The 13,093-nt window shown below is 48.3% G+C and overlaps 1 protein-coding gene across 4 annotated transcripts in view; it reads left to right on the top strand.

The window, feature by feature from the left end:
- Window positions 1-13,093, top strand: part of RANBP10 (RAN binding protein 10) — a gene marked incomplete at both ends in the record, with an annotated part of 63,155 nt that overhangs the window by 36,348 nt on the left and 13,714 nt on the right. For 3 of the 4 annotated variants that reach the window (XM_079723969.1, XM_079723971.1, XM_079723970.1), the window contains one exon: window positions 10,934-11,101. The exons of the other annotated variant lie outside the window; for it this stretch is intronic. In XM_079723969.1, coding sequence (XP_079580095.1) covers window positions 10,934-11,101 — 168 coding nt within the window. The remainder of the gene's footprint in view (window positions 1-10,933; window positions 11,102-13,093) is intronic. 4 annotated transcript variants of the gene reach the window in all.

Raw genomic sequence — 13,093 nt, forward strand, 5'->3', positions numbered from 1 at the left:
TTGAGCATGGATGACAGACCCAGCCTGTTCTCTGGGAGCCTGAGGTGTTGGCAGGTAGCCCTGCCAAATGTGCCAGATGCCACTTGAGCCATGTCTTAGCCAGACCCAGCAAGACCCACCCTGCATGTCCCTGGGCCTCTCCTGGCAATCAGGTATCTATTTCTGTCAGGGTTGGGGAGGAATATGACCTGTAGAAGGCCCCTTTATATGCAGGTGCTGGCTGTACAGTCCCTCACCCTGCCCATGGCTTCAGGCTGACATCTATCTCAGTGTAGGGCCTGGGTGCCCCTATGAGGGCAGGCTCTACCTGGTGTCACAGCTATCTGCAGAGATAGCCTTTTTCTCCTGCCCTCTTTGCCTTGGCTTTCATGTTGAACTACCATAAAGAGAAGACCCTCCAGGGCACCCCTGGCCCCTTTGGCCTGGAGCTGCCAGAAGCATCACCTTAGGCTTGTGTTGGTCCAGTTCCTTGGTCCCAAGGTTCCTAGAACTTGGGGTAACAGTCTTGTGAGTACTATGACGGGACTTCCTGATGCCACCACACGGAGTTTGCTGAGTGAGAGAATCTCTTTTGCTTTCCCATTATCCATTGTCGAGCTGCTCCAGGCGGTGGGTCCTATCAGATGTTTTAAGACATTTGAGGTTATGGGGAAAACATTTGTCTGATGGATTTCCAGGGAGTGGTGACTCTGAGTGAGTGACCATCCTTGAGAAGCAGCCCTGCCATGAGGTCTCCTATGACATATGTGCTCTCTCCACAGCGACCCCAGGTTTAGGAAGCACCCTGGCTAAGCCAGCCCAGCGCCTTTCCTCCATAGCCAGCCCCATGAATGACATGGCTTTTGAACTCTGCTGACTGCTCCGAGGGCCAGGTGACCTCCCCAGGAAACTGGGGACAAGTAAGAATGGAACAGGCCTAGGGCTGCCATTGGCGGGCTGTTAGTTAGGAAAGCCAGCTCCACCCCGCTCGCTCCCTCAGGAAAGAAAGGAGCAGGAAGTCTGAAGTGCCCGGCTTGACCATGGAGCTGGTGTTAGAGACAGAGAGGGCAGGGAAACTTGCCAGGGAGTGCCTCCTGTAGGCTGGTGTTCCATGTCCATTCTCGTTTAATCTTCCCACCAACCCTGAAAGAGTTCAGCCAAGGGAACTCAGAGGGCTAAGAAGTGACAGAATTGGGATTCAAACCCAAGTCTTTCTGATCCCAAAGTCCAGTGATGATCAGGATCCATTTCTTGGGGAGAGATGGCTGATTAGTGGCATGGGGACCAGTGCTTAGGCTAGTTTGTGAGGCCTGAGCTGGACCCTGTGTGCTGGTCATTTGCAGGCCAGGACTAGAACCTAGTGGACAGGCACAGCACCAGCCCCCTTCCAGGTTTCTGTGCTAATGTGCTGATGATGTGGAAATCTTTCTACTCAGAAGTAGGAGTCCTCTTCATTCCTAGTTCCCCTGGGACTGAGGCCCTTGACGTGTCCTGCCAGGTGGGAGTGGCATGGGGCAGCTCTTGGAGCAATCATGCTGGAGTCCCTGGCACCCCTATAGGGAGTCTCCCACCTTGAGGACACTGTAACCAGGGATGGCATCTGCGAGTGCCAAGATGGTGAGCCATTTCCTCAGCCACCCCCATACTTCTGTGATTGGGAGTTTCCCTCTGAGTGATGATGGAGGGGGAAGTGGGTGGTGCCAGACCATCTGAATGGGGCACTTGGGGCCTCCTGCCTCCTGGCCTGAAGCCTCTTGGCGTGGCTTCTCCTTGCGCCACTGGCATCTGATAGGTGTTTGACGTGGCAGGGATAGGCTTTTCTATGTGGGCACCAGGCTGGCTATCCATCCATTCTCTCTGGGAGTGACAGGGCTTATTCTCTTTGGAGAGGGAAGAATGGTTAGTTGGGTGGCACTCTCTGTCACAGTGTTGTCCCTATCGTGCAGCACCAGCCATCCTTTGACCCAGAGCCACCTGGACCTGTCTCCCTACAGGGCCTGATAGCTGTGCAGGGCAGCTGAGCCCCCTCGTTTTCTTCTGGCCCTCACATCCCACTGTCCTCTGAGACAGCTGGCTCTGGCCCTGTGGTGAGGGTGATAACTCTAATTCCTGGGCACATCACCCCAGCTTCACACCAGGCCCATCCAGGGATGGGTGACTGCTTATCCTGCCAGGGCTCACGCTTAGGAAGTTGTTGACTTTGACTCCAGGGCAGGAATAGGGGGTTGGAGGAGGTCCTGTCCTGAAGCTGAGGGTGGTAGGGCTGGAGGGGAGACTTACCCAGGCAGAGGTATGGGAAAGACCATAGTTGCTAGACTCTCTTAATGAGAAGGAGGACTAAGAACCATGGATTCTTCTAGAGCTTGCAGGGATATTTGCATCACCTGCCCTGTTTCATAGATGAGGAAACTGAGACCAGAGAAGTTAAATGACTTTCCCAGGGATAGAGCCAGGTCTGCAGCCTCTTTCAAAGGCCCGGAAGTGGCTTCGCTATTAGTCTGTATAAAAGGGGGCATGATGCAGGCAGATTGCTCTAACTGCTTTGCTTTGCTTGAAAAGAAAAATCACAATAACAAAACTCACAGTCAAGCCCAGGATTGCCCATGGGTGGTGTGTCAGCATGGTCTGACCCCAGTGTCTTGTACTTCAGGCTTCCTGCCAGCCCTTGACCCATTTCCCTTTTCATTTCAACATACATTTCTTGAGCACCTACTGTGGGCCACGTGTTATGCAAGGTAAAGAAAAAGATGCTTGGATGTGGCCCCTTTAGTCAGAGAACTTTGGTTGCTTCAGGGTAGAGAATCCCGTCTCTAACCAACTTGGTCAGCCAGACCTCAGGGCAAGCAGAGGAAGGAAGTCTTAGGGACTCAAATGCTGTCTGGGACTTTTCTTTCTGTCTTTGTCCCTGTCTTTTGTCTCTGCTTTCTGCTTGTTAGCTTTAGTCTGTCAGACTGGCTTTCTACATGAAGTTGGAACAATGGCAGCACAGAGCTTTGAGACCCGCTCTCCTTCCAGCTCCCTTGTACAAAAATTCCGGGAAGATCTCTTACTGGTCCAGCTTGGGTCAGGGAGGAGGCTAACTAGGATTAGCATTCCCCACCGAAGCCACAGGGTTGGCACAGGGAAGGAGCTACTCCTTAAGAAAAGGAGTGCTATCCCCCAGTGGCAGACAAATCCTGGCACTCCTTGTTCCCCTTTCCTGCTGTTTGTTCTTGCAGCCCTGGGGGGCTTGTGCCCAGTCCCTTCTCAAAAGTTGATGGAACCCAGCCAGTTACCTACAGGGAGTAGTATTGGTCAGGTGACCAAGCCTAGGGTCCAGAAACCTTGTAGGGGTTACCTGAAGTTTGTTCTGATGGAGCCCAGTCTTCAGGAGCTCATGCTGTTCTACCTTTAAAGCATCTTCCTCTTCCCTACAATTGGTTGGGGCCACCCCAGGAAGGAGGAGGTTTTGTCTTCACCCTCATGGGTACCTGCTTGGAGCTTACTTGAATGTTCCTCAGAAGATAGGAGACCCAGCGACTTCCCTGGCGGTCCAGTGGTTAAGACTCTGTGCTTCCACTGCAGGGGATGCGGATTTGATTCGTGGTCGGGAAACTAAATTCCCACAAGCCGCGTGGCCTGGCCAAAAAAAAAAAAAAAAAAAAGATAGAGACCCAAACTTCTGAGAGAGTAATCTGCAGGACCACAGGCCTTTGTGGAGCCTTTCAGTGCCTCAGCTTCCTCAGCCCTCAGATGGGGATTACCATACTTACTGATTGGTTTGGAGTCTTGGAGTGTTTCTTACAAGTAGACACCTAGGGTCCTTTGACAATGATGTCTAATTGCTCCCCTTTCATTTTGTAGAGAAGGGAACCAAGGTCTGAGGAGGTGAGTGACTGCCCAGGGCCTACCATCTTGGAGGGACAGTGCTATGTCCAGGACCAGACTGCAGGGGCCCTTCAGGCCACACTGGCTACCCTGGCACACAGGACTACAGTGTTTCTTTCTAACAGAGGCCAAACCCCCCTCCTTAGCCTGAGACTGACAACAAAAAACAGACTCACTGCAGAATGTGCAACAGCAGTTAGGCCTTGGCCTTGTAGTTTTTCTTCTGTCTGCTCGATTCCTCAAGAATGGCCGTGGTAGTACTAGCTTCTGTCTGCTATACAGCTTCTCAAGCCCTGGGGAGAAGGTTCATTGAGGGCGGGGTAACTGAATCCATTTAGAGTAACTTTGTGCCCTTTAACATGTCCTCATCTATTTTGGGCTTCTGGTGCCTTTCTCTTGTGTTTGTTCTGCCCTTTCTAGTCCTTGACTAGCCTGAATTTTTCTCTCATAGGAAAAACAGAAAGCCATTGTATGAGGACAACACTTAGGAAAATCCTCCAGTGACTTCATTTTAAGCTTTCTGTCCACACCACTGTTTGTTTAGTGGGTGTTCCCATGGCAGCCCTGCCACATCTGGGATGAGCCACAGTCATCTCACCTGCCTCGTATTGCCACCCAACTGCTTAGATGTCTAATAAGACCTCTCAAACTTAACGTGTCCTAAAGATCTCTTCCTTCTGCCCATCTTCCCTGTCTCTTAGTAAGTGGTACCACCATCCACCCATTTGCCTGGACGAAAACCTGGGAGTCATCCTTACTTCCCCTCATACTATCAGCGCCCACGTCCAGCAAACCCTGTCACCTCTGCTCCCAGTCTTTCCTAAGTCTCACTCAGCTCCAGCCCCACTGGCTCTGTTTCTCAGACGTGCTGAGCTCATTCCCTTTACCCCAAAAGTTCTTCCTTCTGATTCTCTCATCAAGCAGACCTCTGCTCAGGGGTCAGCCCTCAGCAAGGACTAACTTGACTACTCCATCTTGGTCAGTCCTCATCCCCAGTCCCACTTCCAGCCTATCATCTGGCTTTGTTTTCTTCAGAGCACATTTCCTCTACCAGGTGTTTTCTTATTGATTTACTTATATATTAATGTCTTCTCTGCTCCTTTCACACCACCCACCACCCTCACTTTGTCAGCTCCATGGAGTAGGCCTTTATTAACTAATTGATGACAGTTGGATGATGCATGTTCTTTCCAGAGGATGGGAAAGTAGCACAGAGGTCTTTTTTTTTTTAAATTCATTTTATTTACTTATTTTTGTCTGCACTGGGTCTTCGTTGCTGTGGGCGGGCTTCTCATTGTGGAAGAGCACAGGCTCAGCTGCTCCACGGCATGTGGGATCTTCCCGGGCCAGGGCTCAAACCCATGTCCACTGCATTGGCAGGCGGATTCTTAACCACTGTGCCACCAGGGAAGTCCAACACAGAGGTCTCAAACCAAGCTGCTGCTGCTGCTGCAGCCACTGTTACTAAATGAGCTGTATAATAACATTCTGTCTTTAACCCAAGCTACCTTTCGAACACATACATACACACCTTATACACACACACAGGCTCTTAATTGTGTTTGGAAAAAATATTGGCTATGAAATGATAGCTTCAATTGAAGATACATTACAGCTCTGTGGTTTTCTTTGAAAAGCGTTTAACTTCATAGCACTTTGACGAGCAAGAGACAAGTAGCTGAGGTGTTGCGTCTCTGCACTGATCATTCCAGATGCTCAGAAACTTCTTCTATAGCCATAGTGGACTGTATTAGTTTCCTATTGCTGCTGTAACAATAGTAGTGACTTAAAATAATCATTTTACAGTTCTGGAGGACAGAAGTCCTAAACTCAAGGTGTCAGCAGGGTAGTAGTCTTTCTGGAGGCTCTTGGGGAGAATCCATTTCCTTGCCCTTTTTAGGCTCTAGAGTCCACCTACATTCCTTGATTTATGGCCCCCATCGTCCCATCTTCAAAGCCAGCAGTGTAATAGCATCTTTCATTCTTTCTCTGCTTCCACTGTCACATCACCTTTTCTGACTTGACTCTTCTGCCTCTCTCTTACAAGTACCCCTGTAATTGCATTATCCTACCCTCCCTGCCCCCAGATAATCCAGGATAATCTCCCCATTTCAAGAGCCTTGACTTAATCACTTCTGCAAAATCTTTATTACCATGCAAGTTAGCATATTTCACAGGTTCTAGAGATTAGGACCTTGGACATCTTTCGGAGGCCTTATTCAGTGTGTCACAGGGACTATGAATTTTCTTCCTCTGGGCAAATCTATATAATTGACAAATCATTTGGAAATTGAAGAAAAACAAAACAAAACAGGAAAATGTATCTATTTTTCAGCCAAGCTGAGGTGATGGTGAATCCTGAATTGACTCTAAATAAATATTCTGTTTTTTTATTGAGTTCTTTAGTTTTTAAAAATTTAAAATCCATATTTATAGCTTGAGTAGCTTGAGTTAAAAATCCAAAAATTCTATGGTAGGTTTGTCAAAATAATTATGTAGTTTATTTTTGAAGAAAAGTATTCAAAAATACTTTAATTTTTATTTTAGGTCTTTGAAAATGTAAGCATCTGTTGTTTTGGTGATCATTATTGAGCAGCTCCCTTACACTGAGACAAAAATAGCTCCCAGACATCCTTGAGTCACTGACCAAGTTGGAAACAGTTCTTCCGGATGATTTCTCTAGCTTTAATAAATCAAATGGCCACATTTGTATTAGTTTTTTAAGAGTTACCTACTGCTTCAAAAAAAAAAAAGTACCTACTGCTTCAGTTGGAGAAAGCTAAAAGAAAACCTTCCAGTGTGTGTCTTCTACCTTCTAGACAGTAAAATCTGCATAAAAGATCTGTCACACAGGATCATCCTTGTGTGAGAAAGAAGTGGGCTGGAACTAGTCACTACACACAAACACACATACGTGTATATGCACACACCTGTGTCACCTCTCAGACTCCTGATGGTGGGGGTCGGGGGAAGGGTTAGGAAATGGTGAGTGAGACAGGGACAGTCCCAGGAACAGTGACTGGTGATTGGAGAGGCTCAGCGGGAACCGGAATTGATCAAGGATGTGAGCAGTATGCTAGGGGAGGACCAAAGAATGTTACAGAAATCTTCAAGAGGCAAGCATTGGCAAACCCTGACGCACTGGCCAAAGGGAGGAGCCAGTGAGCATCTGTCAGCAGCGGTGGGCATAGTTCTGAGAGGAACCATAGGAACAGCAAGCAGTCTGTCTACAAGGACTCTTTGGGGACGGCTAGAATGGGCAGTGGCTTTGTTGGACAGTCTTCCCCCACAGCCACATGGCCTCAGGAGGTGGTAAGCAGTGGACTTGGCTTTAGGGAAGGCTGTGCTGGTCAAGCAGCATAGAGAGAGCCCCACCACCATCCCTGGCATCCCAGGCCACTGGAGCAGAAGTTTGGGTTTCTAGCAGCTGCAGGGCACTGTAGCAGAATAGCCCATCTTCGGAGACTCCATGCTGAGAACTCAGGCCTCTGGCCTGAAGTCTGGTGCTCCTGGCTTTCTCTGAATTACACATATGTTCTTTGTATGTGGGAAGTGGGGCTTCTTGCTTAGGAACCCTTTCCCAGTGGGCACTGTAATCTTCATAAAAGCTACCAGAACTAATTGATGAGTTTGACAAGGATGCAGGATACCAGATGAATATATAAAAAATCAAATACATGTGTGTTTAATAGCTTTATTGAGATAAAATTTACATACCATAAAATCTACTCTTTTAAAGTGTACAGTTCAGTGGTTTTTAACATGTTTACAGAGTTGTGCAACCATTATCATAATCTAATTTTATTTTATTTTATTTTTTTAAAGAGAACCTATTCTTTGACCCTCAAGGATGCCCCACTTTCTGTACTCTTTTTTTTTTTTAAATAAATTTTATTTATTTATTTATTTATTTAGGCTGCTTTTGTTCTCCGTTGCTGTGTGCGGCCTTCCCCAGTTGCAGCAAGTGGGGGCCACTCCTCGTTGTGGTGCGCGGGCTTCTCACTGCAGTGGCTTCTCTTGTTGCAGAGCACAGGCTCCAGGTGCACGGGCTTCAGTAGTGGTGGCACTCAGGCTCAGTGGTTGTGGCTCACGGGCTCTAGAGTGCAGTCTCAGTAGTTGTGGCGCACGGGCCTAGTTGCTCTGCAGCACATGGGATCCTCCTGGGCCAGGGCTCGAACCTGCACCCCCTGCATCGGCAGGCAGATTCTCAACCACTGTGCTACCAGGGAAGGCCCATAATCTAATTTTAGAACATTTTTATCACTCCAGAAAGAAACCTTGAACCCATCCTCCCACCCCCAAAATCAATTATATTTTGATATAATACCAAGAAACAATTAGAAAATAAAAATTTAAATAATATAATAAGGGCTTCCCTGGTGGTGCAGTGGTTGAGAATCCATCTGCCAATGCAAGGGACGTGGGTTCGAGTCCTGGTCTGGGAAGATCCCACATGCCACGGAGTAACTAAGCCCGTGAGCCACAACTACTGAACCCACATGCCGCAACTGCTGAAGCCTGCACTCCTAGAGCCCGTGCTCTGCAGCAAGAGAAGCCACTGCAATGAGAAGCCTGTGCACCGCAACAAAGAGTAGCCCCGCTCTCCACAACTAGCTGCACGCAACAACGAAGACCCAACACAGCCAAAAATAAATAAATAAAATAATTTTTTTAATTCAATGTTATTATTAAAAAATATATATATAATAACATCGAAAGTGAAATACTTAGAAATAAATTTGTTAAAAATCTGTTGAGAGAAATTAAAGAAGACCTAAATAAATGGAGAGGTATACCATGTTCATGGATTTGAATAATCAATATTATTAAGCTATCTATTCTCTCCAAATTGATCTGTAGATTCAACAAAATCCCAATCAAAATCCCAGCAGGAGGGCTTCCCTGGTGGCGCAGTGGTTGAGAGTCCGCCTGCCGATGCAGGGGACACGAGTTCGAGCCCCAGTCCGGGAAGATCCCACATGCTGTGGAACGGCTGGGCCCGTGAGCCATGGCCGCTGAGCCTGCACGTCCGGAGCCTGTGCTCCGCAATGGGAGAGGCCACAGCAGTGAGAGGTCTGCGTACTGCAAAAAAAAAAAAAAAAAAAAAAATCCCAGCAGGAAATCAACTCTACACCAATTTAAAAAAAAAAAATGGTAAGGAAAAAAAAATCCCAGCAGGCCTTTGAGAGATACTGTTAAGAAAATGAAAAAGACAAGCCACAGACTGGGAGAAAATATTTGCAAAACACATTTTGTGTCCAAAATATATCTATAACCTTATAGCTCAGTAAGATATACAACCCAATTTTTTTAAAAAATGGGTTAAAAATTTGAATAGACAATTCAATAATTTTCTAATAAACTGATGGTAAATAAGTATATGAAAAGATGCTCAACGTCCTTGGACACTGGGGAAATGCAAATTAAAGCCCCTACATACCTACTAAAATGTCTAAGAGAAGAAGAAAAAACCAAAACAACTGACAGTAACAAGTGCTGGTGAGATTGTGAACTCATACATTGCTGGTGGGAATGCAAAACAGTACAGCTACTTTGGAAAACAGTTCGGCAGTTTGTTATCAAGTAAAAGATATACTTATCTTGTGACGTGGCAGTACCACTTCTTAGTATTTACTTAAGAGAAATGAAAACATATGTCTGCACAAAGACCTATCTACAAATATTTATTGGCTTTATTCATAATAGCGATAAATTAGAAACAACTATATGTCATCAACTAGTGAATGGACAAACTGTGGTATGTCCATACAATGGAGAACTACTCTGCAATAAAAGAAACAAAATACTGGTACACCTAACAATGTGCATGAATCTCAAACGCATTATGCTAAGTGAAAGATGCCAGACACAAGAAACTCCAAATTCTGTGATTCCATTTATATGACATTCTGTAAAAGGCAAAACCATAGGAGCAAATCAGATCAGTGCTGCCAGAGACGTGGGGGTGCCTGGAGTGGAATTGACTGCAAAGAGGCATGAGGGAAAACTTTTTGGAGTGATGGAAATGTTCTATATCTTGATCGTGGTGGTGGTAACATTTGTTAAAACTTGTTGAACTATCAATTAAAAAGGAAGACTCTTATTACATGTAAATTATACTTAAGTTAAAAAAAACATTAAAAAAACAACAACCATGGGACTTCCCTGGTGGCGCAGTGATTAGGAATCCACCTGCCAATGCAGGGGACACGGGTTCGAGCCCTGGTCTGGGAAGATCCCACATGCTGTGGAGCAACTAAGCCCGTGTGCCACAACTACTGAGCCCGTGTGCCACAACTACTGAAGCCCGCACACCTAGAGCCCGTGCTCCACAACAAAGAGAAGCCATCAGGGGCTTCCCTGGTGGTGCAGTGGTTAAGAATCCGCCTGCCAATGCAGGGGACACGGGTTCGATCCCTGGTCCAGGAAGATCCCACATACCACAGAGCAGCTAAGCCCCTGCACCACCACTACTGAGCCTGCGCGCTAGAGCCCGCGAGCCACAATGGCTGAACCCACGTGCCACAACTACTGAAGCCCGTGCGCCAAGGACCCACTGCTCCTCAACAAGAGAAGCCACCGCAAATGAGAAGCCTGTGCACCTCAATGAAGAGTAGCCCCCGCTTGCCGCAACTAGAGAAAGCCCGCACGTAGCAAAGAAGACCCAGTGCAGCCAGAAATAAATAAATAAGATAAATAAATTTAAAAAAAGAAAAACAACCATGATACACCTCAGAGTTCAGTTCAAGCCTCTTCTCCTTCATGAGGCTTTGCCCAGCCACCTCCTTGTTTCATGGCCCTCTGGTAAGTCCCTTCCAGGGCACTCATGGTTTTGGTTCCTATCAACCACAGCTTGGGCTCCTTTTTCAGTAGGGCTGCCTCAACTCCTCAGGGCAGTGACTTGCTGAACTCACTGCTCATTTCGCATAGCCAGACCCTGCCCACAGCTGGCTCTGTGAGAAGCCAGGAGTGCTGGTGAGGTGGTAGAAGGCTGGGGAGAGGAGCTCAGACCTGGGTGGGCTTCTGTGACTGTCTTGTTTTTCTCTCAAGTACCTCACCTCAGCTCTTGCTCTCTTTTCCCCCACAGGTTGGGATAAACATTCCTATGGTTACCATGGTGATGATGGGCATTCCTTCTGCTCCTCTGGGACTGGCCAGCCCTATGGTCCCACATTCACTACAGGAGACGTGATTGGCTGCTGCGTCAACCTCATCAATGGCACTTGCTTCTACACCAAGAATGGCCACAGCCTTGGTGGGTACATAGGGGACCTTGGAGGGTCTGCCCTGTGGAGCCACTTTGGTTGGTGAGAGGCTTTGAAGCCAAAGCAGTGTTGTAGATCCTCTGCTGAGCTCAAGGCAACTGCAGTCATTTCCTAGCATCGGAGCCCTGCAAGGGGAACGGAGGGTATAGAAGTGGTCCCTTTGTTAATCCATCCATTCAGCAGCATTTATCGAGCCTGGGTCAGTGCTGAGAGAGCAGCAATGTCGTGGTGGTGCTCCTGGCCTCTGTGACACTCGTTGGAGCGAGGTTTAGGGTCAGTGAGAAGTTTGAGGGGCCCTAGTACATACTTGACAGTGGTAGTGATTTGCATGCCTGTCGCCTGGGCCCAGACTTTCTCTGGCCCTTCTGCAGGGCACTGGTTGCTATGGAGCAGCAGTGAGGGCTGCTCTAGTAGAGAAGGTAAACAGGCCGGAGTCAGATGGGGTCAGGTCTCTTCTGGCCTGTTTGTTGTTAATAGACAGCAACCTGGACAGAGTTATATTGAAAAAGTCCCTTTGGTTAAACTGAGAAGGAGGGACTGATCGGAGTAAGGGCTGAGGAAGAGGCAGGTGGCATGAGCCGTGGCCGTGGTGATGGGTGCAGGCAGCGGAGAACAGGCCTGCAAAGGCCTAGGGGTGCCGCAGCGGGGCTTAGTGATAGATGGGGTGCACTGGAAAGAAGGGAACATGGTAAAGTGGCTAGATTAGTGGTGCTGTCAACTAGGATCAGAAACCCAGGAGAAGCAGCAGTCCTTGGAAGGTCTTGAGAACTCTGGAGGATACCTTGAAGTGTAGTCCTGTACACATACAGGAATTTAGGATTAGAAACTAAGAGAGAGAGGAACTTCGGCTATTCTGACACCTTGCCCTAGTAGGGCTGACTGCATTTGGCCCTCGAGTGACTGGAACCCATGGCCAAAGTGGCCCTGAGGTGGTACCTAACTGCTGGGCCTGCCTGCCTGGGTTTGCAGAGGTCTCTAATCTGGCAGAACCCTACCAGCCAGGTTGACCACAGGCCTTGCCAGGAAAGGGAGTTGGGCATTTTACTTTGAACCCAACTTGTAGGAGGCTCACTTCCCCTGGTTTGCGGGGCAGTCAAAAGGTGGCTGCCACTCCCCACATCCCTCTGTGGCTTCTCCAGGAGATGAGCCCGGGCAAAACCAGGGGACCTGGGTGGAAATGGGGTTTACTTGCGGCTGGGGCTGAGCGAGCAGGAGCCAGCATTCCTCAACAGGGCAGTCAGATGCCACAGCCTAGAATGGGCAGCCAAGAGCGTAGTGCAGACGATGCAGAGCTGACCCAGGTGCACATCCGGAAAAACTATCCCCTGAAATCCATGGCCACCTAGCTGCAGTTGCTGGTATCCAGCCTGTGAGGAGCTAGCTGCTGGAGGGCAAGGCCAAGGTCTCAAGATGACTCCTCATTCCCCACTCTGTTCTCTGACTCCAGCTATTTCCTGCCTCTTGACTTTTCTGCTGTCAGAGTCCCAGGGGCCACTGTTATGGGCTCTCAGTCCTTACCCAAGCCCTGTTTCACTTGCCCCTGCAAACCAGGCCCAGTTCTGCCCGTCTGCTCTGAATACCTGCCCTCCTTACATCTCTTCAGCTTGTCCACACTTTGCTCAGAGCATGGCACCTGCTGTGGGACATAAGATTTGGGGCATATCTGCTGTCCCTTCTGCACCTGCACCTCCCTCCTCTGGGCCCTAAGCTCTTTGTCAGTCAGATCCCTAGGTCCCTAAGGAGCTCATGGCCACCTTAATGTCAGCCCAGACCCTCACACTTTTTATTTTATTTATTTAGGCTGGTTTGGGTCTTTGTTGCTGTGCGCGGGCTTTCTCTAGTTGCAGTGAGCGGGGGCTACTCTTTCTTGCGGTGCGCAGGCTTCTCATTGCAGTGGCTGCTCTTGCTGCAGAGCATGGGCTCTAGGCACGTGGGCTTCAGTAGTTGTGGTGTGTGGGCTCAGTAGTTGTGGGATGTGGGCT

This window comes from Hyperoodon ampullatus (genome assembly GCF_949752795.1).
Source record: "Hyperoodon ampullatus genome assembly, chromosome: 18".
Taxonomy (NCBI): domain Eukaryota; kingdom Metazoa; phylum Chordata; class Mammalia; order Artiodactyla; family Ziphiidae; genus Hyperoodon; species Hyperoodon ampullatus.